This window comes from Herpailurus yagouaroundi, unplaced genomic scaffold (assembly GCF_014898765.1).
Source record: "Herpailurus yagouaroundi ecotype Mexico unplaced genomic scaffold, PumYag 185, whole genome shotgun sequence".
NCBI classification, from domain to species: Eukaryota; Metazoa; Chordata; class Mammalia; order Carnivora; family Felidae; genus Herpailurus; species Herpailurus yagouaroundi.
Window position 1 is genome coordinate 6,506,751 of NW_024412416.1, and position 27,592 is coordinate 6,534,342.

A 27,592-nucleotide genomic window follows, 5' to 3' on the forward strand; every position below is an offset into this window, starting at 1 on the left:
ACTCAGAGGATTACCAGGAAGATGAAATGACATAATAAATATAAAACACTTAGCACACCACCTAGCAGGACAAACCACAAATGCGAGTCACATTGCTAATTCAAAATTTTCTAGTAGTCAAATTCAAAAAGTAAAAAGATGCTGGTGAAATTAACTTTAACATTTAACCAAATATATCAAAACTATTTCAATATGTAATCGAAATTAAAAATAACAAGCTATTTTCCCTTACCTCACACTAAATTTTCAAAATGCAGCATGCATTTTACACATACAGCATGACTCAATTTGGCCAGACACACTTCAACTGAGCATGCAGTTCAACAACCACACTGAGGCTAGTAGCTACCGTGGTGGAGAGCACTGTCTAGCACACAGCAAACCCATCATTTTAAGTAAGTGTTAGCTGTTATCACTGCCATCATCATCAGACTCTGTTTCAGGGTCATTTGTACAACCAGAGCAGGAGAGAGAAAGAACAGCATACACATCACCAACTTCTGCACGAATGCACACGACAACCCAGTGTTAACAGTCCTTACCTGGCTGGCACCGATGGACTGACTGCACTGGGAGGAGGACAAGCTGCCCAAAACCTTAAAGTTCTTCAGAAGCAGCAAAAACCCAGCAACTGCAGCTTTTCGGGCATCAAGCTGGCTAGCTCAGGAACAGACAGAGAAATAGTTAACCAACAATATTAGCTTCACAGGAATAGGTTTCTGGGTCAGAAAAAGCCAGTTACCTCTGTACAGAAAAGGAATATGAATAAGTAATGAAGCACAGAGCAAGATAAAATAAATTTATATACTCAAAATAAAACATCAGCTGTTCACAGCAGTTAGCAGTAGAGGAACTCAGCTGATTTCTCACTATCTAGTTAACCTCATGACACGATCTATACTTTCTTCTATGTGAGGAACAAGAGTACTGAGAAGCTATACAATGGGCCAGTAACTCAAATATTAAGTACTAAGTAGGATAGAAACGGCTGATTGTCTGAAGGACCACTTCCCTTCTTTGCAGAGGAGTATAGTGCTTGGCGCCTTGTAAACCCTCCATCCAGAAAAATGATACATTCATCTCACTGAGGCTCAATGATCAAATTCATGGGGGAGATGTTATGACATACAAACCTTGGCCTAGCAGACATACCTCTAGGTAAGGAATACCAAAAAACTGTCAACTCTAGAAGAGGGATAATAGTATATACTTGCTGGTTGTTCCTCTGTATGTTCGCAAACACATTATAATAGAGTCAATGTGACATCAACTGAGCATCTTAGGGGTGCCTGGGTGACTCAGTTGGTTAAGTGTCCGACTTGGGCTCAGGTCATGATCTCACAGTTCATGAGTTCGAGCCCCGCGTTGGGATTCTGTGTTGATAGCTCAGAGCCCGGAGCCTGGAGTCTGCTTTGGATTTGGTGTCTCCCTCTCTCTCTCTGCCCCTCCCCCACTTGTGCAGTCTCTCAAAAATAAGTAACCATTAAAAAAAAAAAAAAAATTGAGCATCATATATTTAAAGTACCAAATGTTTTCCACCTATTACTGGTCCCATAATACTTTTTGGGAGGTAGTAATATCATCTTTAGCTCCCATAATACTTCTTGGGAGGTAGTATTATCATCTTTAGCTTATACACTAAGAAATAAAGGAAAAGAGATCAGGAGGCATTGACTAAGCCAAAAAATACCTGAGACCGCTTAACAATTTAGTCTACAGTCACTAGACCATAACTCAATATTCACTAGAGTGAGTTTCTTGAATATTTTCCTAATGAAGATGTTTTCCTTTCTAGAACTCTTGCCAGCTGGCACTGCAACCTTGTCCTGAAGATTATTCTAGGGGTGTACAGCAGAGTACCTGAGATCAGAAGCTCATATTCTAGCTCCACGAACCTTTGTTTGACTTTTGGAAAGTCACTTATCTTCTCTAGGCCTGAGTTTCCTGATCTGTATGGAGGAGACTGTAATAATTCTAACTTTACAGGTTACTCTGAAGACTGCATGAGATAAAGAACCCTGCACGTAGCACAAGGCTGTGCCTGATGAAAGCTGTTCTGTTGGGTTAGACATCTGCAGGACCACTGTGAACAGGCTGTACAAGGAGATGGCAGAGAAGATGGTGAGTAACATTAGAAGGCACTACTTCCCAGGGTCTCACGGGATTTTCAATACCTGGCAAACATGGCTTTCCGAAGGACAAGTATCAGGGAGTCCCTCACTGACATGCTGACCTTGAGAAGGGGCTGGAAGACAAAGAAGAAGTAGGTAGAAAAACCTCCAAGTTTATTAGTCTTTGCTCATTTCTACCCAAAACTGTCACTATTTGGCTTATGTAACAAAATTTGGTTCTGTTTTTACATACATGTTTCAATGCTTATTACGCTTAGTAATATGGACAACAGCATACTTTGAAATACTAAATTTAAACTAATCGTGAAATGCCTTTAAACCTATCATCATCAAATTTCTAAGAGCTTTACAATTATCTCACTAACTTGACAATGAGTCATGGGAGACACAAGTGTGCCAGGAAGAAGGGGGTACACTTAGAAACAGAGTCTCGCTCGGTGCTCGTGCACTTTTAATACAGTTTTATGCTTCAAAACCAAGGAATACAGGATTTCTCAGACATTTGTATTTATGAAGAATCACATCAGACTTCCATTAGGCAGTTCAACCTCAGTTTTGCCAAATTCCTTAGGAGTCTAAAGACTTACCTGCACTGCCTTCAGCAGCCCTTGTACAGTTTGAAGCGGCAGAAAGGATAAATAGTCAAAAGTTTCTGTGACTTTAGCAGAACAACTTTGAAGAACTAAGGGTGCATACATGATGATATTTGAAAGCAAATCTGAAAAACAGAATCTATAGTGAGTTGTCTCAAAAACTAAATATATTTCAAATAAATAAATATGGGAAAATAAATGATAAAAGGTTTTTTGTGTCTTTTGTCAAGTATACTGCAATAGCAATTTCTACTGATCCTATATACTTTTTCTATGGTCAGTGTAACTAGGATATACTTCTGAAACTTTCTTCTGTGATAATATTAAGATTATAAAAATTTATGTAAAAGAAGGGAAGAAATCTGTTACACTGTCAAGACAAGTAGCATACTATATCTTCATATTTCTAAGCTGAAGTCAGTATCTGTGAACTTTTATATAAGTTTAGTTTTTTTGGTTTTTTTTTATATTTATTTATTTTTGAGACAGAGACAAACAGAGCATGAACAGGGGAGGGTCAGAGAGAGAGGGAGACACAGAATCTGAAGCAGGCTCCAGGCTCTGAGCAGTCAGCACAGAGCCCGACGTGGGGCTCGAACTCACGAACCATGAGATCATGACCTGAGCCGCAGCCGGACACTCAACCGACTGAGCCACCCAGGCGCCCCTTAAGTTTAGTTTTGAGCGAGAGAGAGAGAGAGAGAGAGAGAACAAGCATGAGTGGTAGAGGGGCAGAAAGGAGTGGGGGGAGAGAGAATCCCAAGCAGTCTTCGCACTGTCAGCACAGAGCCCGATGCAGGGCTTGAACTCACAAACTGTGAGATCATGATCTGAGATGAAATCAAAAGTCAGACGCTTAACCGAGTGAGCCACCCAGGAACCCAGCTACGAACACTTATTAGTGCAAGTATAGTATTGTCCTATAAGGAATATACAAAACCACACAAACATGATCTCTCTTCAAGAATTTTAATTAGGAGTCATAGAAAAACATATTTTGAAAGCATGAAAGAGATAAATAATGGGTCAACATCAAATATCTAATAATCACAAACATTTTATTGCCTAGCAAATATTATAGAGGCTAAAGAGGAGTTCAAAGGAAGGAGAGATTATTATGAGTTGGTGTGCTTTGGAAGAGTGAAGAGAAGTATTTAAGCTGGGTTCTGAAAGAAGGCTGACATTTAGATGCACCAAGAACCAGAAAGGGCTACTATATGTAAAGGGAAAAGTATGAGGAAAAAGAAGTATAGGGCATATTCAGAAAACGGGTTGGAAAATCCTGTGAAGCGGGGGTGAAGAATTCATAAAAATAAATAAGTGAAGTTAATGGTGAGAAGGCAGGATGGATCAAATTGTCAAGGACTTGAAGGGCAAGGATAAAGAGCTGATAATTTATAAGGAAGGTACTGGTGATTTCTGAGTGATAGAGTGGTATTTTAGTAACACCATGTGGTGGCATATGCAGGCTGACTTGCTGCAGAGAGGAGAGAGCAGGGAAATCAGAACCTATGGCAAAAGCCTAAATGCAAGGATGTAAGGCTGCAAACTAGGCAACAGGTGGGAAGGAAGGGCACAAAAATGAAGACAAAAGTAACAGAAAAAATGAGAGAACTTAGGTACCAAGTTTGAGCTAATGAAAAGGAATTCCACCTTCTGGAACTTGGAGAGTCAGGCTTCAAATAATAGAAAGATGAACAACTGAAAGTGGACGTTGTTGGAAGGAAACTGTATTGCATTTGAAATAAAAGGAAAAAGAAAAACCTAAATGGAAATATACAGCAGGAATGGGGGCACTGAACCAAGGAATGAAGACAGTCTTGACGTAAAGATTTAGGAGCCATGTCCACTGAAGCCCACAAAAATAAATGAAGTCATGCAAAGAGGTATGACATGTACAAGGAAAAGAATGTGTAAAAAGAGGAGCAGACTTCTGCTTCCTACCATCATGGAGAAACAGTGACTAGATTTATCCTCCCACTTTAAACAATAACAACAAAAAGGGCCAAATTATATTAATAATTTTCAGACACTAGACAAGCAGTGCAGGCCCATGGTCCCCCAGAGAACGGAAATAAATGGGGTATGCCTTAGAACTGCTCCATCTTACCGCCTAGAGAGTTCCTAGGTGGCAGCACAGAGAGGGGAAACTCCAAGCCCAGTGGTCTTCCCAATTTAAAGAGATGGAGGTGGGAATTCAAAAAGCCAAGGCAGCAAGAACTCACAGGGCAGAGTTCTAGAAAGGAAAGAGCTACACGGGAAGAGGGCCCTGGAGATGTGCGAGAAGGCCCCTGTGTATGTCAGTTGTGTTCTGGTAGGTGCATGATTGTGAGGAAGTTACTAGAAGCCAAGGGAAGACCCAGCAGCAAGAAGCAGGCAGATCTATTCTCAGAGGCCACAAAAGACAAATAATAGTTCACATTCACAACAACCACAGTGGAGACACCTCGTAATATACTTAGGCATTTGTGAAACCTAACTAGCCTGAGATTAAAGGCTACCTGGTCTTGCTTAACACAACATAATCATCCAAATGATTAAATATTTTCCAAAAGATTTAAAGCTCAAAATTATTTGAAAGAAAAAAAAATCCATGAAATTAACCACGTAAAAATTCATAGTGTCTACTTTCCAATCAAAAATTACAAAGCATGCAGGGTCTCCTGGGTGGCTCAGTCAGTTAAGCAGCCAACTTCAATTCAGGTGGTGATCTCACAGTTTGCGAGTTCTAGCTCCATGTTGGGCTCTGTGCTGACAGCTCAGAGCCTGGGGCCTGCTTTGGATTCTGTGTCTCCCTCTCCCTCTGCCCCTCCCCTACTCACATTCTGTCTCTCTCAAAAATGAATGTTAAGGGGCGCCTGGGTGGCGCAGTCGGTTAAGCGTCCGACTTCAGCCAGGTCATGATCTCGCGATCCGTGAGTTCAAGCCCCGCGTCGGGCTCTGGGCTGATGGCTCAGAGCCTGGAGCCTGTTTCCGATTCTGTGTCTCCCTCTCTCTCTGCCCCTCCCCCGTTCATGCTCTGTCTCTCTCTGTCCCAAAAATAAAGAAACGTTGAAAAAAAAAAATTAAAAAAAAAAAAGAATGTTAAAAAAAATATAAAAAAAAAATTACAAAGCATGCAAGAGGTGGGAAAATATGACCCACGATGAGGAAGAAATAAATCAATAAAAACAAAACAGAAATGCTACAAATGATAGGATTAGTAAATAAGGATATTAAAAAAACTAAAATAAATATAATTTATATGTTCAAAAAAGGTAAGGGAAGCATGTTAAGGAGAGCAAAAATATGAAAAAAAGATACAAATCAGATGTCTAAAGATGAAAAATTAGATTGCTGCACAAGATCTGGGAACTTGAAGTTATAGCAGTATCAACTGTCTAAAAACAGTAAAAAAGACTAAAAAAGAATCTGTAAGCTATATAGGCAATGTAAAGCAGCCTATTAACATATGTAACGCAGTATAGGGGTGGGAGGAGTGTGTGCTGGTAGGAGGGAGATGACAGAAACGTTTTTGAAGAAATCGTATCTTGGGGTGCCTGGGTGACTCAGTAGGTTGAGCATCCAACTCCTGATTTTAGCTCTGGTCATGATCTCACAATTCGTGACATCAAGCTCCACCTCGGGCTCTGTGCTGACAGCAAGGAGCTCGCTTGGGATTCTCTCTCCATCTCTCTCTACCTCTCCCCCACTTATGTTCTCTCTCTCTCAAAATAAACAAACATTTAAAAAAAGAGAGAGAATATCTCAAAATGTTCCAAACTTGATGAAAAACACAAACCTACAGATTCAAGAAGCTTAACAAACTCCAACCAGAAACATGGAGAAAACTACACTAAAGCACATAAATTGCTTAAAACCACTGATAAAGAAAAATATATATATTATATAGAAAGGAACAAAGATATGAATGAAAGCTAACTAATTAGAAATGATGAAAGCCAAAAGAACAGTAAAGTAACATCTTTGAAGTACTAAAAGAGGGGCGCCTGGGTGGCTCAGTTGGTTAAGCATCCGACTTCGGCTCAGGTCATGATCTCACCGTCTGTGAGTTCGAGCCCCATGTTGGGCTCTGTGCTGACAGCTCAGAGCCTGGAGCCCATTTCAGATTCTGTGTCTCCCTCTCTCTCTGCCCCTCCCCTGTTCATGCTCTATCTCTTTCTGTCTCAAAAATAAATAAACGTTAAAAAAAATTAAAAGTACTAAAAGAAAAAAACAAAACCCTGTCAATTTGGAATTCTATACCCAGTAAAAATATATTTCAAAAAACTAACACTAAATTAAAGACTTTTTATGACACACGAAAAGAATTCAACAACAGCAGATCAGTAGTATAGAAAAAAATTTTTTTCTGAAGAATTTGGCAAACATTTTTTTTTTCTATTTCCAGTCTTTTGAGGCAGACACAGGTTTACATAGAATGAAGTTGATTCTAAGAGCACACAAAAACTGAACACAAAGAATAAGACTAAATCCAGCAATCCAGAGTGATAGGAGTGTAAGACACTGAGCAGGTGCACTGGAAAGAAGACTGACTGTTCAAGGTGGCTACCAACAGTCAAAGACTAAAGTCCCCACCCTGTAGGAGTACAAAGCTTAGTGTCTGAACAGTGGAGTCTATTTGCTCCTTGAATTCTAAGCAGTGTATGAAAGTTAATGGCAGTTGGACAGAAAATAATACTGGATAGAAATCTAGACACAAACAAAGGGAAAAAGCACCAGAAATGGTAAACACATGTGTAAAAGACATTTTCTTATTTTAAAAAATTCTTGGGGCACCTGGGTGGCTCAGTCAGTTAAGCATCCAGCCCTTGATTTGGGCTCGGGACATGGTCTCATGGCTGGTGGGTTTAAGCCTTGCATCAGCACAGAGCTCTCATGGGTTTCTCTGTCTCCCTCTCCCTCTGCCCCTCCCCTACTTGTGCACATGCACACTCTCTCAAAAGTAAATATTTTTAAAACATACAATAAAAAATTCTTGAAAGACACAATTGACTGTTTAAAGCAAACATAACAATGTAGATATAATTCAATAAACAGAGAAGTAAAATGTATGAGAATAGCACAAAAGTCACAAGGGCAGAAGTTAGAAATGGAAGTTATTTGTTGAGGTAGAATACTTGAAGGTAAACTGTAGTAAGTTAAAGTATCATAAACCCTAAAGCAACCCCCCCCCCCAAAAAAAATTTTTAAAAAGAGGTAGAGCTAATCAAATTGAGCAAGACAAAATGGAATTTAACAAAATTTTAAAACAGCAATCTAAGGGCACTTGGGTGGCTCAGTTAAGCATCTGACTCTTGATTTCAGCTCAGGTCATGATCTCACAGTTCATGAGACTGAGGCCTGCATTGGGCTCCACGCTGACAGCATAGAGACTGCTTGGGATTCTCTCTCTCTTGCTTCTCGCATACCCTCTCTCTCTCTCAAAATAAATAAACAAACATGAAAAAAAAAAAAAAAACCTCAATCCAAAAGAAGGCAGAACAGCAGAAAAAAAATAAGAACAGATGGATAAAACAGAAAACAGCCAGATGATAATTACATTACATGTAAATGGAATGCCCTGATTTAAAGTTCATGATTACTGAATAGGATTGAAAAAGTAAAACACCTTTGTATGTGGTCTACAAGAAACCCTTGCCAACTATAAAGACATAAGTAAGTTAAAACTAAAAAAGATGAAAAAAATATACAATGTTGCCACAGATCAAAAGAAAACCAGAGAAGTTGTATTAATACCAAAGTAGACTTCAGGGGGCACCTGGGTAGCTCAGTCAGTTAAGCATCCAACGTCAGCTCAGATCATGATCTCACGTTTCGTGAGTTTGAGCCCCTCGTCGGGCTCTGTGCCTCCCTCTCTCTCTGCCCCTCCCCAGCTCCCACTCTGTTTCTCAAAAATAAACAAACATTAAAAAATAAATTCAAAGTAGACTTCAAAGCAAATATTCCCAGGAACAAAAAAGGTCATTTCATAATGATTAATGGGTCAGTTAGCTAAGAGGATATAACAATCCTAAATGAGTATGCCCCTAATAATAAAGTTTTAAAATACATATAGCAAGAACTGATAGAACTAAAAGAAACTGACACATTTATAATTACAAAGTCAGAGATTCAACACTCATCTTAATAGTTAACAGAATAATTAGAAGAAAATATGTAAGAATACAAAAGACTTGAATCATCTGACTTAACTGAGTTATGGAAAACTCCACCTAACAACAGAATACGTTTTCTTTTTTTTACATTTATTTATTTTTGAGACAGAGAGAGAGAGAGCATGAACAGGGGAGGGGCAGAGAAAGAGGGAAACACAGAATCGGAAACAGGCTCCAGGCTCTGGGCTGTCAGCACAGAGCCCAACGCAGGGCTCGAACCCACGGACCGTGAGATCATGACCTGAGCCGAAGTCGGACGCTTAACTGACTGAGCCACCCAGGCGCCCCAACGTTTTCGTTTCAATAGCACACAGAACATTTATCAAACTGAACCATATTCTGAGAATAAAACAAGCCTAAGTCTCAATAAACTTTTAAAAATTCGTGTCATAGGGGTACCTGGCTACCTCAGTTGGAAGAGCATGCTTTTTTTTTTTTTTTTGACAGAGAGGATGCAAGTGAGTGAAGGGCAGAGAGAGAGAGAGAGGGAGAGAGAGTTAGAGAGAGAGGGAGGGAGGGAATATCCCAGGAGGGGAAGAGGGAGAGAGAGAAGTGAGGCTCACCCAAAGTGGGTCTTGTACTCACCCTATGTGGGATTTGAACTCATGAGCCATGAGATCATTACCTAACCTGAGTCAGACATTCACCGACTGAGCCACCCAAGCACACCCCCGCCTTTTTTTTTTTTATGTTTATTTTTTGGGAGAAAAAGTATGCAATTCTTATCTTGGGGTTGTGAATTGAGCCCCACATTGGGGTAGAGATTGCTTTAATTAATTAATATTTAAAAATTCATGTCATAGATAGTATTATAACCACAAATTAGAAATCAACAACAGAAAAATATCTGGAAAACCTCCAAATATTTGAAAGCTGAACAACATACTTCTAAATAACCCATAGGTTAAAGAAAATAATAATAACTCATAGGTTAAAGAACAAATCACAAGGGAAATTGAAAAGTATTTGTAACTGAAGAAAATTAAAAACAAAATTTATGGGATATAGCTAAAGCAATATTTAGATGGAAATTTAGTTTAAAGCTCGTATTAAAAAAGTTTCAAATTACTGGGGCGCCTGGGTGGCGCAGTCGGTTAAGCGTCCGACTTCAGCCAGGTCACGATCTCGCGGTCCGTGAGTTCGAGCCCCGCGTCGGGCTCTGGGCTGATGGCTCGGAGCCTGGAGCCTGTTTCCGATTCTGTGTCTCCCTCTCTCTCTGCCCCTCCCCCGTTCATGCTCTGTCTCTCTCTGTCCCAAAAATAAATAAAAAATGTTGAAAAAAAAAATTAAAAAAAAAAAAAAAGTTTCAAATTACTGACCTAAGCTGTTTCTTTTTTTTTTTTTTTTTTAAAGAGAGGAAAAAAGACTGTGAGCAGGGGAGAGGGGCAGAAGGAGAGAGAGAGCGAGAGGGAAGAGAATCTTAAGCAGGCTCTACACTCACCGTGCAGCCTGATGCAGGGCTCAATCCTGGGATCCCTAACCAAAATCCAGAGTCGGATGCTCAACCAACTAAGGCACCCAGGTGCCCCAGTGACCTAACCTTCTAGCCAAAAAAAAAAAAAAAAAAAAAAAAAAAAAGATTAAACCCAAAGCAGTAAAAAGGAGACAAAAAAGAGCAGAAATAAATGAAACTAAAAACAAAAAACAGAGAAATTCAGTGAAACTAAAAGCTGTTTTTTTGAGATCAATAAAATTTTGGGGTGCCTGGGTGGCTCAGTCGGTTAAGCGTCCGGCTTTGGCTCAGGTCATGATCTCACGGTTCATGAGTTCAAGCCCCGCATGAACTGTCTGGGCTGACAGCTCAGAGCCTGGAGCCTGGAGCCTGCTTCAGATTCTGTGTCTCCCTCTCGCTCTGCCCCTCCCCTGCTCGTGCTCTGTCTCTCAAAGATAAATAAACATTAAAAAAAAAATTTTTTTAATAATAAGACTGATGAATCTCTTGCTTCAGTGGTAAGAAAAAAGACAACACACATCACAGCTATCACGAATAAGAAAGGGGACATCAATATAGAACCTAGAGTCATGAAAAGGATATTCTCAACAACTTCATGGCAATAAACTTGGTAACTCAGGTGAAATGGCCAAATTCCTTGAAAAACATAAACTACAAATGTTCTCCCAGAAGACTGAGATAACCTGAACAGCCCTGTTTTATTAAAGAAATTGCAGATAAAACCTTTCACACAAACGAAAGGAAACTTGGAGCACCAGGAAGAAAAAGCAATGTAAACCTCCAGGTAAATGTAATAGGCCACAAGTTGACACTCTTTCTGTAAAGGGCCAGACAGTAACCATTTTAGGTTTTATAAGCCATGGTTTAAATGACAACTGTTCAACTCTGCTGGTATAGTGTAAAAGCAAGATAGACAACATGTAAATGACTGAGTGTGGCTATATTCCAGTAATACTCTCTGCACTCTGAATACTAACTTTTTCAGAGGACATATTATTCTTTTGATTTTTTCAACTACTTACAAGAGCAAAATGAACCCAAAGCAAGCAAAAGCTAAGAAATAAGAAGCGGATATCAGTGAAACTGGAAACAAACAATGGAGAGAATTCACACCAGAAGCTCATTCTTTGAAAGATTAGTAAAACTGACAAGCCCCTAAGTTAAATCAGTGAAGGAAAAAAGATGCAAATATATCAGGAATGTCTTGATTTGCAAGTGACATGATTTCTATTTAGAATATTCTAGGGAATTGCCAAAAAGCAATTAGAATAAGGTTTAACAAGGTTGCAAGATATAATATCAATATAAAAAGGCAACTATTTCTACATGCTAGCAATTAATCAGAAATAGACATTTTTAAAAATATCATGTACAATAGCAATAAAAATATGAAATACTTAGGGATAAATCTGACAAAAGATATGCAAGATTCACACTGAAATCTAGAGAGCACTGCTAGAAGAAATTAAAGACCTAAATACATGGAGAGCTATACTGTGTTCAGGGGTTAGAAGACTCAGTATTGTTAAGATGATGTCTCCTAAATTGATCCATTATTTAAGGCAATCTCAATCAAAACCCGAACAAGTTCTTTATAAAAATTGACAAACTAATTCTAAAACTTATTTGGAAATGCGAAGGACTTATAGTAGCTGAGACTATTTTGAAAAAGAGCAAAGTTGAAGGATTTACACTATTTGATTTTAAAACTTATTACAAAGGTACAGCAATCAAGACACTAACAGATCACTGGAACAGAAGATTCCTAAAATAGACCCACATGTATATGGCTAGTTGATTTCAACAAAGATAGCATGCTAATTTAATGAAAAAAATAATCTTTTATTTTTTTTTTAAATTTATTTAGAGACAGCACCACAGCAAGAGCACAAACAGGAGAGGGGCAGAGAGAGGGAGACAGAGAATATCCCAAGCAGGCTCTGCACTGTCAGCGGAGTTCACGAACTTCAAGATCATGACCTGAGCCAAAAGCAAGAGTCAGATGCTTAACAAACTGAGTCACCCAGGTGCTCTAGAAAAGATAATCTTTTTTTAAAAATGTGCTGGATCAGGGGCGCCTGGGTGGCTCAGTCAGTTAACGTTTGACTACAGCTCAGGTCATGATCTCATGGTTTGTGAGTTCAAGCCCCACATCAGGCTCCAGGCCGTGGAGACTGCTTCGGATTCTGTGTCTCCCCCCCCTCTCTCTGCCCCTCCCCTGCTCGCTCGCTCTCTCTCAGAAAATGAAAAAACACTAAAAAATTTTTTTTAAAAATGTACTGGATCAAATGGATAGCCAAAGGGGGGGGGGGGGGGGGGGGTGGGGAATCAACTTACACCATATAGGATTTAACAAAAATAGATCACAGATTAAAGCGTAAAAAGCTAAAACTATACAGCTTCTAGTAGATAATATAGGAAAAATCATAGTGAATCTTAGTGACTTGGGTTTGGCAAAGATTCTTTAATACATGACACAAAAAGCAGAAATTATAAAAAGAAACTGATAAATTGATAATTGATAAAACTCTTCAAACAACACTGTTAAAAAAAATTAAGTAAAACCACAGACTAGGAGAAAGTATTTGCAAAACACGTATCGGACAAAGGACTTATATTCAGATTACATGAAGACTTTTACAACTCAGTAATAAGGCAGCAAACAACTCAATTTTAAAAATCAGACAAAAGATTCGAACATACAAAAAAGGCACATGTTCAGTATCACTGGGCTCTGGGGAAATACACATGAAAACCACAATGAGATACTATCAAGCACCTATCAATGACTAAAAATAACTAACCATACCAAGTGTTGGTCACAATGTGAGCAACCAGCAACACTGCTGGCAGGAATGTAAAATGGTACAACCACTTTGGAAAACAGTCTGGCGGTTTCTTAAACTATTAAACATAGATCTCCCATATGATGCACCCATTCCACTACCAGGTATCTTCCCAAGAAAAACAAAAGCATATTTCCTCAAAAAGACTTACAATGAATGCTCACAGCAGCTTTATTTGTAACAGACCCAAACTGGGAAAAACCTATATAACCTGTCCACAGGTGAGCGAATAAACAAATTGAGGTGATATTCACACCAGGTGGTACTACTAACAATAAAAAGGGACCAACTACTGATACATGCAACAAATATGGAAAACTCTCACAAGAATTATGCTCAATGAAAGAAGCCAGGCAAAAAAAGGAGTGCATACAGTAGGATTCCATTTACCTAAGACTCAAAAATGGCATTCAATTTATAGACAGAAAGCAGACTAGACTGGAGACAGGAGGTGGGGAGGAAGAGTAGGATGGAGGAAAGAGTTACAAACGGACACCAGGAAACTTCTGTGGGTGATCACTGTGTTGTTTCACAGGTGTACACATGTCATAAGTCATCAAACTGTATACCTAAAGTATGTACAGATTATGGTACTTCAATTATACTTCAATAAAGCTGTAAAGAAAGAAAAAGAGTAGAATAATGTCAAGTACTGAACTTTGCAGAATCTTGACCCTTCAGGGTAGACGAAAGGGAATCACGAAAGGAGGAAGAGAAGAACTGATCACATGCAGGATAAGAAGCAAACTATTAGTTATCAGAGAACCTATCTAAAAAAGTTTCAGGGAGTTGTAATGATAGAGAAATGAGTTGTACTGATAGAGAAATTAGGAAAGTCAGTGGCTAAGAAAAGACCAGTAGATTTGGGATTAGAAGATATATGTATTAGGTTAGCGTCCAGCTCTGGATTTTGGCTCAGGTCATGATCCCAGGGTGATGGAGCAAACCTGGCACTGGGCTCCGTGCTGAGCATGGAGCTTGTTTGAAATTCTCTCTCTCCCCCCACCTCTGTTCCTCTCTCCCACTCTAAAATTAAAACAAACAAACAAAATACAAAGAGAGGAGTGCTGAAGCCAGAATGTCAAGGGTTAGCAGAATGGGAGGTCAATGAGTTGCAGCAGGACAGCACTCATTGGAGTAGTAAAACAAAAGGCAGAGTTAATGTAAGACAAGTTTCACTCATTAGTTATATGCTCCTTTCCTTCTTTTTGGAAAAAGAAAAAAAAGTTTATTTTTGAGGCAGAGAGCGTGAATGGGGGAGGGGCAGAGAGAGAAGGAGACAGAGGATCCAAAGAGGGCTCTGCACTGACAGCAGCAAGCCGGATGTGGGACCTGAACTCATGAACCAGGAGATCATGACCTGAGCTGAAGTCGGACACTCAACCAATTGAGCCACCCAGGTGCCCCAGTGCTCCTTTTCCTTTTTTTTTTTTTAACGTTTATTTATTTTTGAGAGAGAGAGAGACAGAGCATGAACGGGGGAGGGTCAGAGAGAGGGAGACACAGAATATGAAACAGGCTCCAGGCTCTGAGCTGTCAGCACAGAGCCCGACGTGGGGCTCGAACTCACGGACCGCGAGATCATGACCTGGGCCGAAGTCAGCCGCTTAACTGACTGAACCACCCAGGCGCCCCTCCTTTTCCTTCTTGATAATCACAACAACATAGAAGGATTTATGTCTCACTCGCATCATAAACAAAGATACTGCATTGAACTACTGTAGCATTAACAACTTTTTTTCCAGAACCAAAACAGTATTGACATTTACATGAATATATTCCCTAGAACTTTATCCACCTTCTCACAGCTCAATACCTAAGAAATGACTGATGGGAGAGGATGCTCTGGTCACAACCCTGTTGAAGACTTGCTCGAGAATTTCTTGTCTGATCATCTCATGGATCTAAAAAGAACAGGCAATAAAATATTCCATGGTGACCTCCAGCTTACAGTTGTATCAATTCATGTTAGGCAGTATGAAAAACAGTCTGGATAGAAGTATAACATGACTTTATTTCAAAACTGTTTGTTTATTTTTGAGAGAGAGAGAGAGAGAGAGACGGAGCATGACTGGGGGAGGGGCAGAGAGAGGAGGAGACAGAACCCAAAGCAGGCTCGAGGCTCTGAGCTGCCAGCACAGAGCCCGACAAGGGACTCGAACTCATGAACTGTGATACCATGACCTGAACCGAAGTCGGACGCTTAACTGACTGAGCCACCCAGGGACCCCATGACTGTTTATTTCAAAGACAGATATACTGTCAATCATCTGGAAAGATAGGATCACTCAATTCTAGCCTCACTCTGTGCTCAGGTGACTCATTAGCAGGGCAAACTACCATGCTTATTAGCCCAAAAGAGAGCTCACATGAAAGTATTGCCACATGTTCGGTTCAGCATCAAACAGAACTAATTCTACTTAGGTATCCATTACATGCTAATACCCATATTTCTGACAGTATGCATGACTTATTTTAAAATTTAAAAGCCCATGAAAATTTCTGGAAATCTCAAAAATCTTCACCAAACCCTTCCTCGGTTTCTGGAAGGACAGTAGTCACCTTAAAAAAGAACTGTTTTCAATTTTCACTCAAATTCTTACATGAACTTGATTACTTCCAGGTACAGACTAATTTCTTTCAGACATCAAACTAACAACAGATTATTAGTAAATTATATTTTCTATAGATGCCTTGACAAAGCCAACATCTGTGTAAAACCAAAGGGAACCTCACTAGTTTTAAAAAACATTAATTTAAAAACAATATTGGGGTGTACGGGTAGCTCGGCTGGTTAAGCATCCAACTTTTGATTTCGGCTCAGGTCATGATCTCACAGTTTGTGAGTTCGAGACCTGCACTGGGCTCTATGCTGACAGTGTGGAGCCTGCTTGGGATTCTCTCTCTTCCTCTCCCCGTCTCCTGCTCCTGTGTGCACACGTTGTCTCTCTCTCTCTCAAATAAACTTTAAAAAACATAAAAACCAAAAAATATTAAAATCTTTTATTCTTTTAATCAGATTACTATTAAGAAGGGTCATTTATATCATCTAACACACAACTCTCAAGGACTACTGTATGCATTCACTTCATTATTCTGGATCAGAACCCTAGATTTACATTTAAATTAGCCCCCAAATAACATTTCCAACAGACACTTTTGGCGTGTAGCTACATCAATTCAATGTCAAGAAGATGATGTAGAGCAATCATTAGCAAAGTTGTTTAGCCTCATAATCTAGCTTTTGTTTTAGCTGAAAGGAAATGAATTTTTAAAAGCTGTTTCAGAAATTAAGATTGAGATGATCATTGTCATATGGTAATGAATTAAAAAATAGAACTATTCTGAGTTCTTCAAAAACAGTAAACCAAAAAACATGATTCTTCAAGGTGGATGTTCTACAGTGACCTAAAAGATTTCTTGTATAAGAGCATCCAAAGAAGCTCCCAAACAGAAAATGATAAAAAATGATTTACTACTAGAGGAAGAAGAGGAAATCATAAAAATCTAATTGACATTTGAACATCTAAGAAAGAGAAAAAGGGGAAATTAAAACACATGAAAAACTAATACAAATAAAGAATGAAAATACAAACATTCCATCAAGCTGAATCTGTCACATTTCAATTACTATCCCGAGTTCTGTTCCTGGAAACTGTTGCACACTCAAAACTTCCTTGTCCTCCAAGCTCCCAGGCAAACGCCATGCCCCATTTATAATTTCATAGAATTAGGAAATGGCTGCCAAACTAGGGTCTCACCTTAAAAGTTTCCAACAGGATATCAGCTCCCAGTTTACAAGCATGCTGGGTTGGTTTTTTAGAAAGACATGAGCTGGTTTCAATAGCTTTTCCATCAAGAATCTTCTTTGGCCCATATGAATCCATTAAAATGAAGCCAAGTTCTACCAGGCCCTGAGTAACATGATCCCAACTATGAACACTGCAAGAAAACAAAGCTTAGTTAAAAAAAAAAAACAAAAAAAACCTTAGGAAGATACTTTACCTTTATATTCATTGTCATGTTTACACATTTCCTAAACTTGACCTGAATCATCAACACTATTCACATGAACCTTTTCTTCTCATGATCCTTATGTCAGAATTCTGAATTCCTGGATGTACAGTGTTTCCACTAACAGAACACTGGGAAAATCCAAAAACTACAAAATATTCAAAAACATACAGACAAAACTGGAATATCTCAGTGTACTGACCATTATACGTTTCCATTCAAGATTTCATAACTGGAAGTTAATTGTTGCTTCTTCTACCTCTCCTATGACACTAACAACACTTAAAAAAAATTTTTTTTTAATGTTTACTTATTTTTGAGAGAGACTGAGCATGAGCAGAGGAGGCACAGAAAGAGAGAGGGAGACACAGAATCCAAGGCAGGCTCCAGGCTCCAAGCTGTCAGCACAGAGTCCAGTGTGGGGTTCGAACCCAAGAACCATGAGATCATGACCGAGCTAATGTCAGAAGCTAGCCAACTGAGCCACCCAGGCACTCCAACACTAACAACACTTATATTCTATACATGCTTATAAATTTTCTCTATAATAGAGACCACCTTGTAGTCCTATTTTTACTCATACAGCCTGGCATAAAACCAGCATTTAGAAGGCACACAGTAAATATTTATAGCAGGGATATTTGCGTTCATATTTATACATTCATATATTTATATCATATTCATCTTATAGTATGAATCAATGCACGATCTGATTTCAAAAGCATGAGCTAAAACTACAAATAACCTTTTGCATAGCAACAGAATCCTTGGTCATTTTATACCATTTAATGTTACCCACTCTAGTAGAAACGATATGCTTATAGTAACATTTCTATCATTATATCTACCTGCTAAACAGCTGCAAATTATAATACAGCATTAAAGAATAAAGGAGGCAGTCGTGAACAGATTCTCATAACATTTTGACAGACTTTAATAATATTCACTCTGGAGATCTGGGATCAAGATAATGGACTGAGCACATGCTCCAGGCTTCTCACCCCAAATACCTACAAATGATAGAGAAGATACACACACCTGTGTGCATATGCCTAAATACAGTGCATATATACAACCCATAATAATGTGGAAAAACAAGAGGCATTTTTGACAGACTAGAAATTATAAAGAATCCTTAAAAAAAAAATAATAAAGAATCCTTAAAAAGTCAAAGAAATATAAGGGCGCCTGGACGCCTCAGTTGGTTAAGCATCCAACTCTTGATCTCAGCTCAGGTATTAATCTCAGGGTCGTGAGATCAAGTCCCATGTTGGGCTCCCCTCTGGGCAGGGAGCCTATTTAAAAAAAGAAAAGTGAAAAGTAATCTAACACGAGAACGAAAGATGAAGCCACTGACCACACAGTGCAAAATGAAGGGGTGGCTCCAAAAGTAGATACCAAGGGCAGATATGCCAGGCACTGGCAGGAACTCTGGGGCAACTTCTGTGACGACTGGCTGGAATCCCCCCACACGATCAGCTGGGTACACAGCATCCTTCCCTGTACCTTCTTCCCCAACAGCTCACCATACGCCCCCAGTTTATGCCAAGAAGTGAGCAACACTGAGCCTGTTGAGAGGTGGGATCTCTGAGTGGAGGAGCTTTGGCCTAAGAGGCAGAGCAGCACTGAGAGTACGGCAACATGCTGCAGAATCAGGGAGGCTAAGTCCTGGCACCCCCTACCTCTATCGTTACATCAGAGGTAAGTTGTATTAAACAAACATGGCATTCTCAGACAAATCAGGGAACTCCAAAAGTAATAATGAGACGACCAATAATCACCACACGTAAGAAAAAAATACCACCTTGAAAGAAAGGCATCAAACTCAATGAAGAGAACAACTGAGGTAAAAGGAACCAACAGAAGGAGATTTTAAAAGTCTAAAAAATATCCTTAATAAGAATATTACAGCATGAAACAAAAAAACACTTATGAAAAATGAACCAATTGTCAATTTTAGAAATGAAAAACATGACTGCTGGAGTGTAAAATTCAGCAGTTAAACCTAAGAGTAAAATAAACAGAGCTGAAGAACAAATTAATGAAATAAGAGAACTAAGGGATTTTTGTAGAATTTCACATAAAAAGATAAAAATATGAAAAACTTCAAAGAAAAATTAAGAGACATGGCACAGAGATCAAGAAATCCTACAGCTGGGGTGCCTGGGTGGCTCAGTTGTTTACGTGTCTGACTTTGGCTCAGGTCATGATCTCACGGTTCATGGGTTCAAGCCCTGCGTCCAGCTCTGTCTGAGCTGACAGCTCAGAGACTGGAGCCTGCTTTGGATTCTGTGTCTCCCTCTCTCTCTGCCCCTTCCCTGCTTGTGCTCTCTTTCTTAAAAATACATTAAAAAAAAAAAAAATTCCTATAGCTAATAGAAGAGAATGGAGATAAAGGGAGGGATCAATCAAAGAAAATAAGAAAAACAGAGTTTAAGAAAGACATGAATCCTTATAAGTGAAAGGGCATACCAAGTATCAAGCAGGAATGAATTTATTTACTTAATTTTTTTAATGTTTATGAGAGAAAGACAGAGCATGAGCGGGAATGGGGCAGAGAGAGAGGGAGACACAGAATCCAAAACAGTCTCCAGGCTCTGAGCTGTCAGCACAGAGCCCGATATGGGGACCGAACCCACAAATCGTGAGACCATGACCTGAGCTGAAGTCAAATACTCCACCGACTGAGCCACCCAGGCACCTCAAGCAGGAATGAATTTAAAAAGGAACTTCTGTAAATTGTGTTAAATTTCAGAATATCAAAAATAGAAATGAAGTCTTAAAAATTCCCATCAAGAAAATAACAGATTATCTACAATAGTACAAAGAATCAGATAATCATCAAACTTTCATTAGTAATTCTAGATGCAAAAAGACAACGAAAAATGATTGTAAACTTAGAAGTCAAACTATTGTTCAGATGCAAGGGCAAATTGAAGACATTTTCAGATATGACAAGACTCAGATTACTATCCTTTACTTTTTTAACGATTTATTTATTGATTGATTGAGAAAGAGGGGGAGAGCAGAGAGAGAGGGAGACAGAATCCTAAGCAGGGTCAGTGCAGAGCCCGATCTCAAGCATCATGAGCCTGTTGCTTAACCAACTGAGCCACCCAGGTGCCCTAAAAGTTTACAAACCATATCAGAAAGGATTAATTCAAAAATTATATACTTATGGCATATTTTCAAGAGAAAAATATGAGACTCAAAAGAGAGGGAAACAAAGAAACCAGTCAAATTTACTATGATGCCTAAATAAGTGCTTATTAATAATAATCTTGGGGCGCCTGGGTGGCTCAGTCGGTTAAGCGGCCGATTTCGGCTCAGGTCATGATCTCGCGGTCCGTGGGTTCGAGCCCCGCGATGGGCTCTGTGCTGACAGCTCAGAGCCTGGAGCCTGTTTCAGATTCTGTGTCTCCCTCTCTCTGACCCTCCCCTGTTCATGCTCTGTCTCTCCCTGTCTCAAAAATAAATAAAACGTTAAAAAAAAAATAATCTTAACAAGAAGGAAGTGGAGAAACAATGTGTGCATTGAGGTTCTCATCTCGGAGAAAGTAGATTACCGTCCATTTACTACAAAATATCTAACCGTAACACAAAAGATTTCATACATGATTGTCAAACAGGGGAGTAAATATAATCTGGAAGTTGTACTGGTTCATATGTGATTTTTTTCCTAGTACGCTAACGTTTTGCACCTTTAAGTATCTGCAAGTAAACACAAAATATATCAACAGAGCTGAACACAGCAAACCATGGAGGAATACAGGACTGTTCATGATGCCCCTTACCCTGTTTTCTTCCTCTTGGCTTAGGCCACTGCAAATTGGTATCTGTGAAGTGTTTATTGTATGGTTCTTCCCAGTATTTGTGTATCTGGGTTCTGGTATCCAGAACTTAGCCTCGATACTCCCCTTACTGTGCCTTTCCAGGTTACTGCAACTTGTTTAAGTGAAAATCCCATATTTACTGTAGCAGAACTTTTAAGTTAAGAATATATTGGGGAAAAAAGGAATATATCAAATGTCATTCTTTTCTATGGCTGAGTAATATTCTTGTGTGTGTGTGTGTGTGTGTATCACATTTTTTTATCCATTCATCTATCATTGGACACTTGAGTTGCTTTCATATCTTGGCTACAGAGAAGTAGATAAAGAGAATTAAGAGGAACTTCGAGTTGTAAGTCACAGAGATGAAAAGAACAGCATAGGGAATAATCGAAATATTTTAAAAATGCTGTATGATAATAGAAGATGAATATATTTATCACGGTGAGCACTGAGCAATGTACAGAACTGTCAAATCAGTGTAACACTGCATGTTGATTTTACTTCAAAAAAGAGAATACATTGAATTTTTAACTACACTTACGCTGATTGTTTTACAATACATACATTGAATCATGTTATACATCTGAAATGTTATCTGTCAATTATATCTCAATTAAAAAAATCAGTGTTCTAATTAGAATGTCATTTTATTTTTTTTAGTTTTTATTTTTTTGAATGTCAAATACATTTTAAGTCTAGTCGCCTTATTTTCCCCATAGGTACTATCATTTTTAAAGTGTTAATTTTTAAAAAGAGGTTTTTTTAGGAATACACTGTTATAACAGACATGCCAAAAATCAACACTAACCAAATACAATAGCACCAAAATGTGCTAAGTGGGGTCCAGAAATTTAATCATATACCATATAACATTATTTACAGGTTAATTAACTGACTGGAGCAAGTATGTGTAAATAACCAGCTGGTTATTCTAAGGAGTCTAGTAATATTCTCCAAATGCCTCCTCACTCAGGTTTGGTCCTACCTGGTGGTAACTGCCCACTCCACCCTAACTATAGATGGAGATGCTTCCAGGTCCTATGGCTGGGACTCCCAGGAGGGCAGCTTTCCAGGAATTTCCTGGCTAGCTAATATGCCTGTATCTTTAGCCCAACTTGAAGAGACTGGGTTGGGAAAATATAGGAGATACAACCATAAACCTCAGGAAAAAAGAAGAATAACCAGAAACAGAGAAGATAAAGAAGCTTTAAAGTTTATCAATGGGTAAACCACCCAGAAACAATGGATTCTAGCCTGAAATTTGCCTTATGTGCCAACCTCATGAAAATTCAATCTAAATCAGAATTCCCAGACGTGGAATGAGATCTACCTCAAATTATGATTTAAATCATAAAGCTTTAAAACTTACTTAATCCACAAAGCAAATATGACACAGTAAAGATTGTTACAACAGCTAATGTAGATCTTGAACTTAAAATAACATCCAGCATACCAGTCTTTTCAATTTGATTTAAAATGGATTTATCTAAAACTGCTAATTCAATTCCATCCATCAGCCTCAAACTTCAACCGTTAAATAAAACTTTTAATATTTCTTTTACTCACCTAAGAAGCCAATGAAGATTCAGGCCAAGAAAGAATTGCACCCACTTCAGTTCTGTATTCTTGTTATCAAGGAGGCCAAGAAATCAAGCCTTAGGATTTAAGGATTTTTTGATATAGGAACAGCTCACTTGACCAATTAATTTTAAGGGATTTACCCTTGATATGTGGAGTCAATAGGTGTAGTCCTCAATTTTCTCTGGTGGGCCACAAGTGTATCAGACTTCATCTTTTAACACCAAATACCTTATGAACCTACTGGGGTTTGGCTTCATGAACTCACCTATTCTTCACCACTTCCAAGATCAAGGTTGAAACACAACACCTATGAGGGACTAGATTCTGAAGAAATTTTGAGCCTTGGAGAAGCTGAAGATCCTTAAAGCTTTTTACAATTGAAGTTTTTAAAAGGTCAAACACCTAATGTAATGAAAAAAATAGCAAAATGAAGAAAAAATGATAGCTCATGCTATAGAATCTGTTCACGCTCACTGCCATACACTCATTTCCCTAAAATAACTTTCACTAAATGAGTAGGATACAAAAATTAGGACTTTCAATGGGAACTTGAGACAAGCATTCCTTAGGAGAGAAAAAGGGCTAAAATCAATACTAATACTACCCACAACCAGGGAACACAGATGAAAAAAAAAAAGGGGTAAAGGATTTTATATTTTCGTCCCTGCAACTAGCCTGTTCTCATTAATTTCAACTCCATCAAGGACAATTTCTTAGAAAGCTACAATATAATAAAACTGCTGGTGAATATTTCCTACTAAACTTCCTACTGTTGTCACTTAAGGGACTGTGTGATAGGTTTCCACTCTTCTTCCCACCTCACCATCTGGCTTTCCACACCACAGGAGATAAAGGTATGAACTAATTATCTGAAGAAGTCTTCAGGTAGCCCCCAGAAAACAGCACAGGCCCACGTGTCTTATAGAGGAATTTGCTGCTAGCAGAATAGGCTAAAGAAGGGCTCTATTACTCCTTATCAAATACAAAAGGAACCAAAAAGTCATCAATAAATACCTGTTCCTCAAATCTTTGTATTCTTGTTATAGAGAGCAGGAGGGCAATGCTGAAGGGACATGTATTATTACTGAAATCTCCTTGCTGTCCTGTCTATAAAGAAAACAAAAAAGAGTTGTTATTTACAGTAATCTTAAAAGTATAACATAACCTATTGAAAACAATCTTTAAATGAATCAGAAACCTGTGATCAGAAACCTAGGACCTAAAACTACAGAACTTAAAAAACAAACAGTATCAGAAAATCTTTAAAACCTTGGATTAGGTGAAGATTATTTAAAAAAGCATAATTTTTATCGGAAAAAACGGATAAACTGGACCTCATAAAAATTCAAAACTTTTATGCTTCAAAAGATACCAATAAGATAAGTAAAAGACAAGCCACAAACTGGGAAAAACACTTGCTAATTATACACATGGTAAAGAACTTCTACCCAGAATATATAAAGAATTCTTAAAATAATACATGTAATCAAAAACTGACAAAAGACTTGAATAGACATTTCCCCAAAGAAGATAACAGAACAGCTAATAAGCACATTGAAGAAATGTTCGATTGTCATTAGTCATTAAGGAATTGCAAAGCAAAACTTCAGCGAGACACTGTTTCATACGTATTGGAATAACGAAAATAAAAAAGACAAGAACAAATGGTGAGGATGTGAAGAAACAAGAACCCTCATATAGTGCTGGAGGGAATGTAAAATGATAAAGCCACTTTGGTAGTTTCTTAAAAATGTAAACATAAATTTATCACACAGCATAGAAATTCCACTTATAGGTATCTATCCAAGAGAAATGAAAACATAGGTCTTCACAAAGACCTGCATGTGAATTTCATAACAGCATTATTCATAATAGCCAAAAAAGTGGCTACTCAAGTAGAAGTGGAAACAATCTGAAGTGGAAAACAATTCAAATATCCATCAACTGATGAACAGCTAAACAAACTGATATATGTATACAACAGAATAACTATTCAACAATAAAAAGGAATGAAACACTGACAGAGGCTACAACATAGATGAACCTTGAAAACATTATTATGCTAAATGAAAGAAACCGTACACAAAAGATCATATGTTGTATGATTCCAATTGTATGAATTGTCTAGAAAAGGTAAATCTGTGGAGACAGTAGATTAGTGGTTGCCTGAGCCTTGGGTTGGGAATATGAATTAACTAAAAAAGTGTGAGGGCACTCTCTCGGGTGTTCTCTCTCTCAAAAATAAACATTAAAAAATATTTTTAGAAAGGAGGCAGAAGGTGCCTGGGTGGCTCAGTAGGTTAAGGGTTGAATTCGGCTCAGGTCATGATATCACAGCATGAGTTCGAGCCCCATGTCAGACTCTGTGCTGACAGCTCAGAGCCTAGAGCCTGCTTCGGATTCTGTGTCTCCCTCTCTCTCTGCCCTTCCCCAACTCAAAAATAAATAAACATTAAAAAAATATATTTTTTTAATGTTTATTTATTTTTGAGACAGAGAGAGACGGAGCATGAATGGGGGAGGGTCAGAGAGAGGGAGACACAGAATCTGAAGCAGGCTCCAGGCTCCGAGCTGTCAGCACAGAGCCCCATGCGGGGCTCGAACCCACAGACCGTGAGATCATGACCTGAGCCGAAGTCGGATGCTTACCCGACTGAGCCACCTAGGCGCTCCCCCAAAATTTTTTTTAATAAAAATGGGCGTGAGGGATTTTACAGGGTCATAAAAATGTTCTAAAACCGGATTATGGTGATGGTTGCACAAGTAGGTAAACTTATGAAAAATTACTGAATTGTAAACTTAAAGTGGATGAATTATACATAAACTATACTCCGTAAGTTTAAAAAATAGGTCTTTGAGGCCTAAAAGAAATAATACCCAAAAGACAAAAGAAAAAATATAAAATCAAAGATAAAACAGAAAACCAACAAACAAAAATAAAACAGTGAAAAGATGAAGAAATACAAAACTGGTTCTTTGATAGAAATCAATTAATATAGTAAGATAAACCTGAACAAAAAGAAGAGTGAACAGATACAGACAAGATAGAAGAACTTTAAAGTCTAGCTCCTCATTACAGTCTTTAAATAACCTTTCCTACAAAAGGGACCCACAGCTCCTTGGAGAAATGCCTGATACCCATATGGATGGCACAAACAAAGCACAAGGCGAGCCTTGGTAGGCAGTGCTCAGAGTCACGTCAGGACGACACATAAGCCAACTTGAAGGATCTAAATGGCCAAATACGGGTCAATTTGAGTAATGAATAATGAATATATTGAATTAAAAAGGTTAGTGGGTACACAACATTCAAAAAATACAGAGGTCGGGGCACCTGGGTGACTCAGTCGGTTAAGCATCTGACTTTTGATCTCAGGGTCATGAGGTAAAGCCTCACAAAGGGCACCACGCTGGGCACCTACTTAAAAAATAATAATATATAAAACAAAAAAATATTTACAAATAAACAAAGGAGGGGGGGAGGCTTTTCTGACGGAAGAAAGCCAGCTAATAATGTAGAGGGAATGACAGAATTTTTTGTATTTTAGGGGTGCCTGGGTGTCTCAGTTGGTTAAGCGTCCAACTTTGGTTCAGGTCATGGTCTTGCAGTTCATGAGTCTGAGTCCCACATTGGGCTCTGCAGCGATAGCGCAAAGCCTGCTTCGGATCCTCTGTCTCCCTCTCTCTGCCTCTCCTTGCACACGTGCTCCCTCTCAAAAATAAAACCATTAAAAAAAACCATAAACAAAAAACAACATAAAAAAATTTTAAAAATGTTTTAATTCTACCATTTTGCAACTCCCAGTATAATTACTAATTAAGGCCAAGAATCATCAGTAGATGGGAAAACGTAAACCACTGGTGAAAGGCTGCTGAGGATTTTCACACCATCTCAAGTTATGAGCCCATAGATTACTTTCTAATTACAAAAGGAAACATATATCTTTGCAAATGAAGAAAACTGATGGTTTTTGTCTTAACCAAATGACTTAGCATCACCACTAGGAAGACAGCCTAATATCATGAGCCTTCTGCTATTTTGACACCACAGAACAGTTGGCAAACTACAGCCTGTGGGCCAAATCTAGCTCACTGCCCATTTCCGTATAGCCCTTGAGCGAAGACTGACTTCTACATTTTTAAATTGTTGAGGGAAAAAAAAAAGGAAGAATAGTTCATGACACATGAAAATTAAATTTCAAATGTCAGTGCCCATACAGTTTCATTAGAACACAGCCACACATTCATTTTTGTCTCTCTTGTTACAACAGTAGCGCTGAGTAGTGGTAACAGAGACCATATGGCCTATAAAGTCTAAAATAAAATACTACCTGGCCCTTTACACAAAGTTTACTGACCTCCTACAAGAGAAACTATACAACATCACTTATGAAATAGTCCTGCCAAAAATGTTGAGTATCTCATCATGAGGAAAACTATAGGACAAATCCAACAATGTGAGACACAAGACAATTGGGCTGGATGCTTCAAAAAATGCAATTAAAAGATACTAATCCCGGGGCGCCTGGGTGGCGCAGTCGGTTAAGCGTCCGACTTCAGCCAGGTCACGATCTCGCAGTCCGTGAGTTCGAGCCCCGCGTCGGGCTCTGGGCTGATGGCTCAGAGCCTGGAACCTGTTTCCGATTCTGTGTCTCCCTCTCTCTCTGCCCCTCCCCCGTTCATGCTCTGTCTCTCTCTGTCCCAAAAATAAAAAAAAAAACAAAAAAACAAAAAAAGATACTAATCCTATTCTTTCCTTTTAATGTTTATTTATCTTAGAGAAACAGAGAGGGCAGGGGGAGAGGAAGACAGAGTCCGAAGCAGGCTCCAGGCTCTGAGCTGTCAGCACAGAGCTCAACACGGGGCTCAAACTCACAAACCGTGAGATATGGCCTGAGGTGAAGTCAGACTTCCAACCGACTGAGCCACCCAGATGCCCCAATACTAATCCTTATTCTTAGGAAACACATGTGGAAGTATTC

At 38.8% G+C, this 27,592-nt stretch overlaps 1 protein-coding gene across 1 annotated transcript in view; it reads right to left on the reverse strand.

Moving 5' to 3' along the window:
* Positions 1-27,592, reverse strand: part of FANCI (FA complementation group I) — a 103,525-nt gene that overhangs the window by 29,210 nt on the left and 46,723 nt on the right. The window contains exons 11-17 of the mRNA XM_040493681.1: positions 23,625-23,717; positions 22,876-23,012; positions 16,944-17,124; positions 14,999-15,086; positions 2,720-2,850; positions 2,175-2,245; positions 543-657 (exon numbers count right to left, since the gene is read on the reverse strand). Of these exons, the coding sequence (XP_040349615.1) occupies positions 543-657; positions 2,175-2,245; positions 2,720-2,850; positions 14,999-15,086; positions 16,944-17,124; positions 22,876-23,012; positions 23,625-23,717 (816 nt within the window). The remainder of the gene's footprint in view (positions 1-542; positions 658-2,174; positions 2,246-2,719; positions 2,851-14,998; positions 15,087-16,943; positions 17,125-22,875; positions 23,013-23,624; positions 23,718-27,592) is intronic.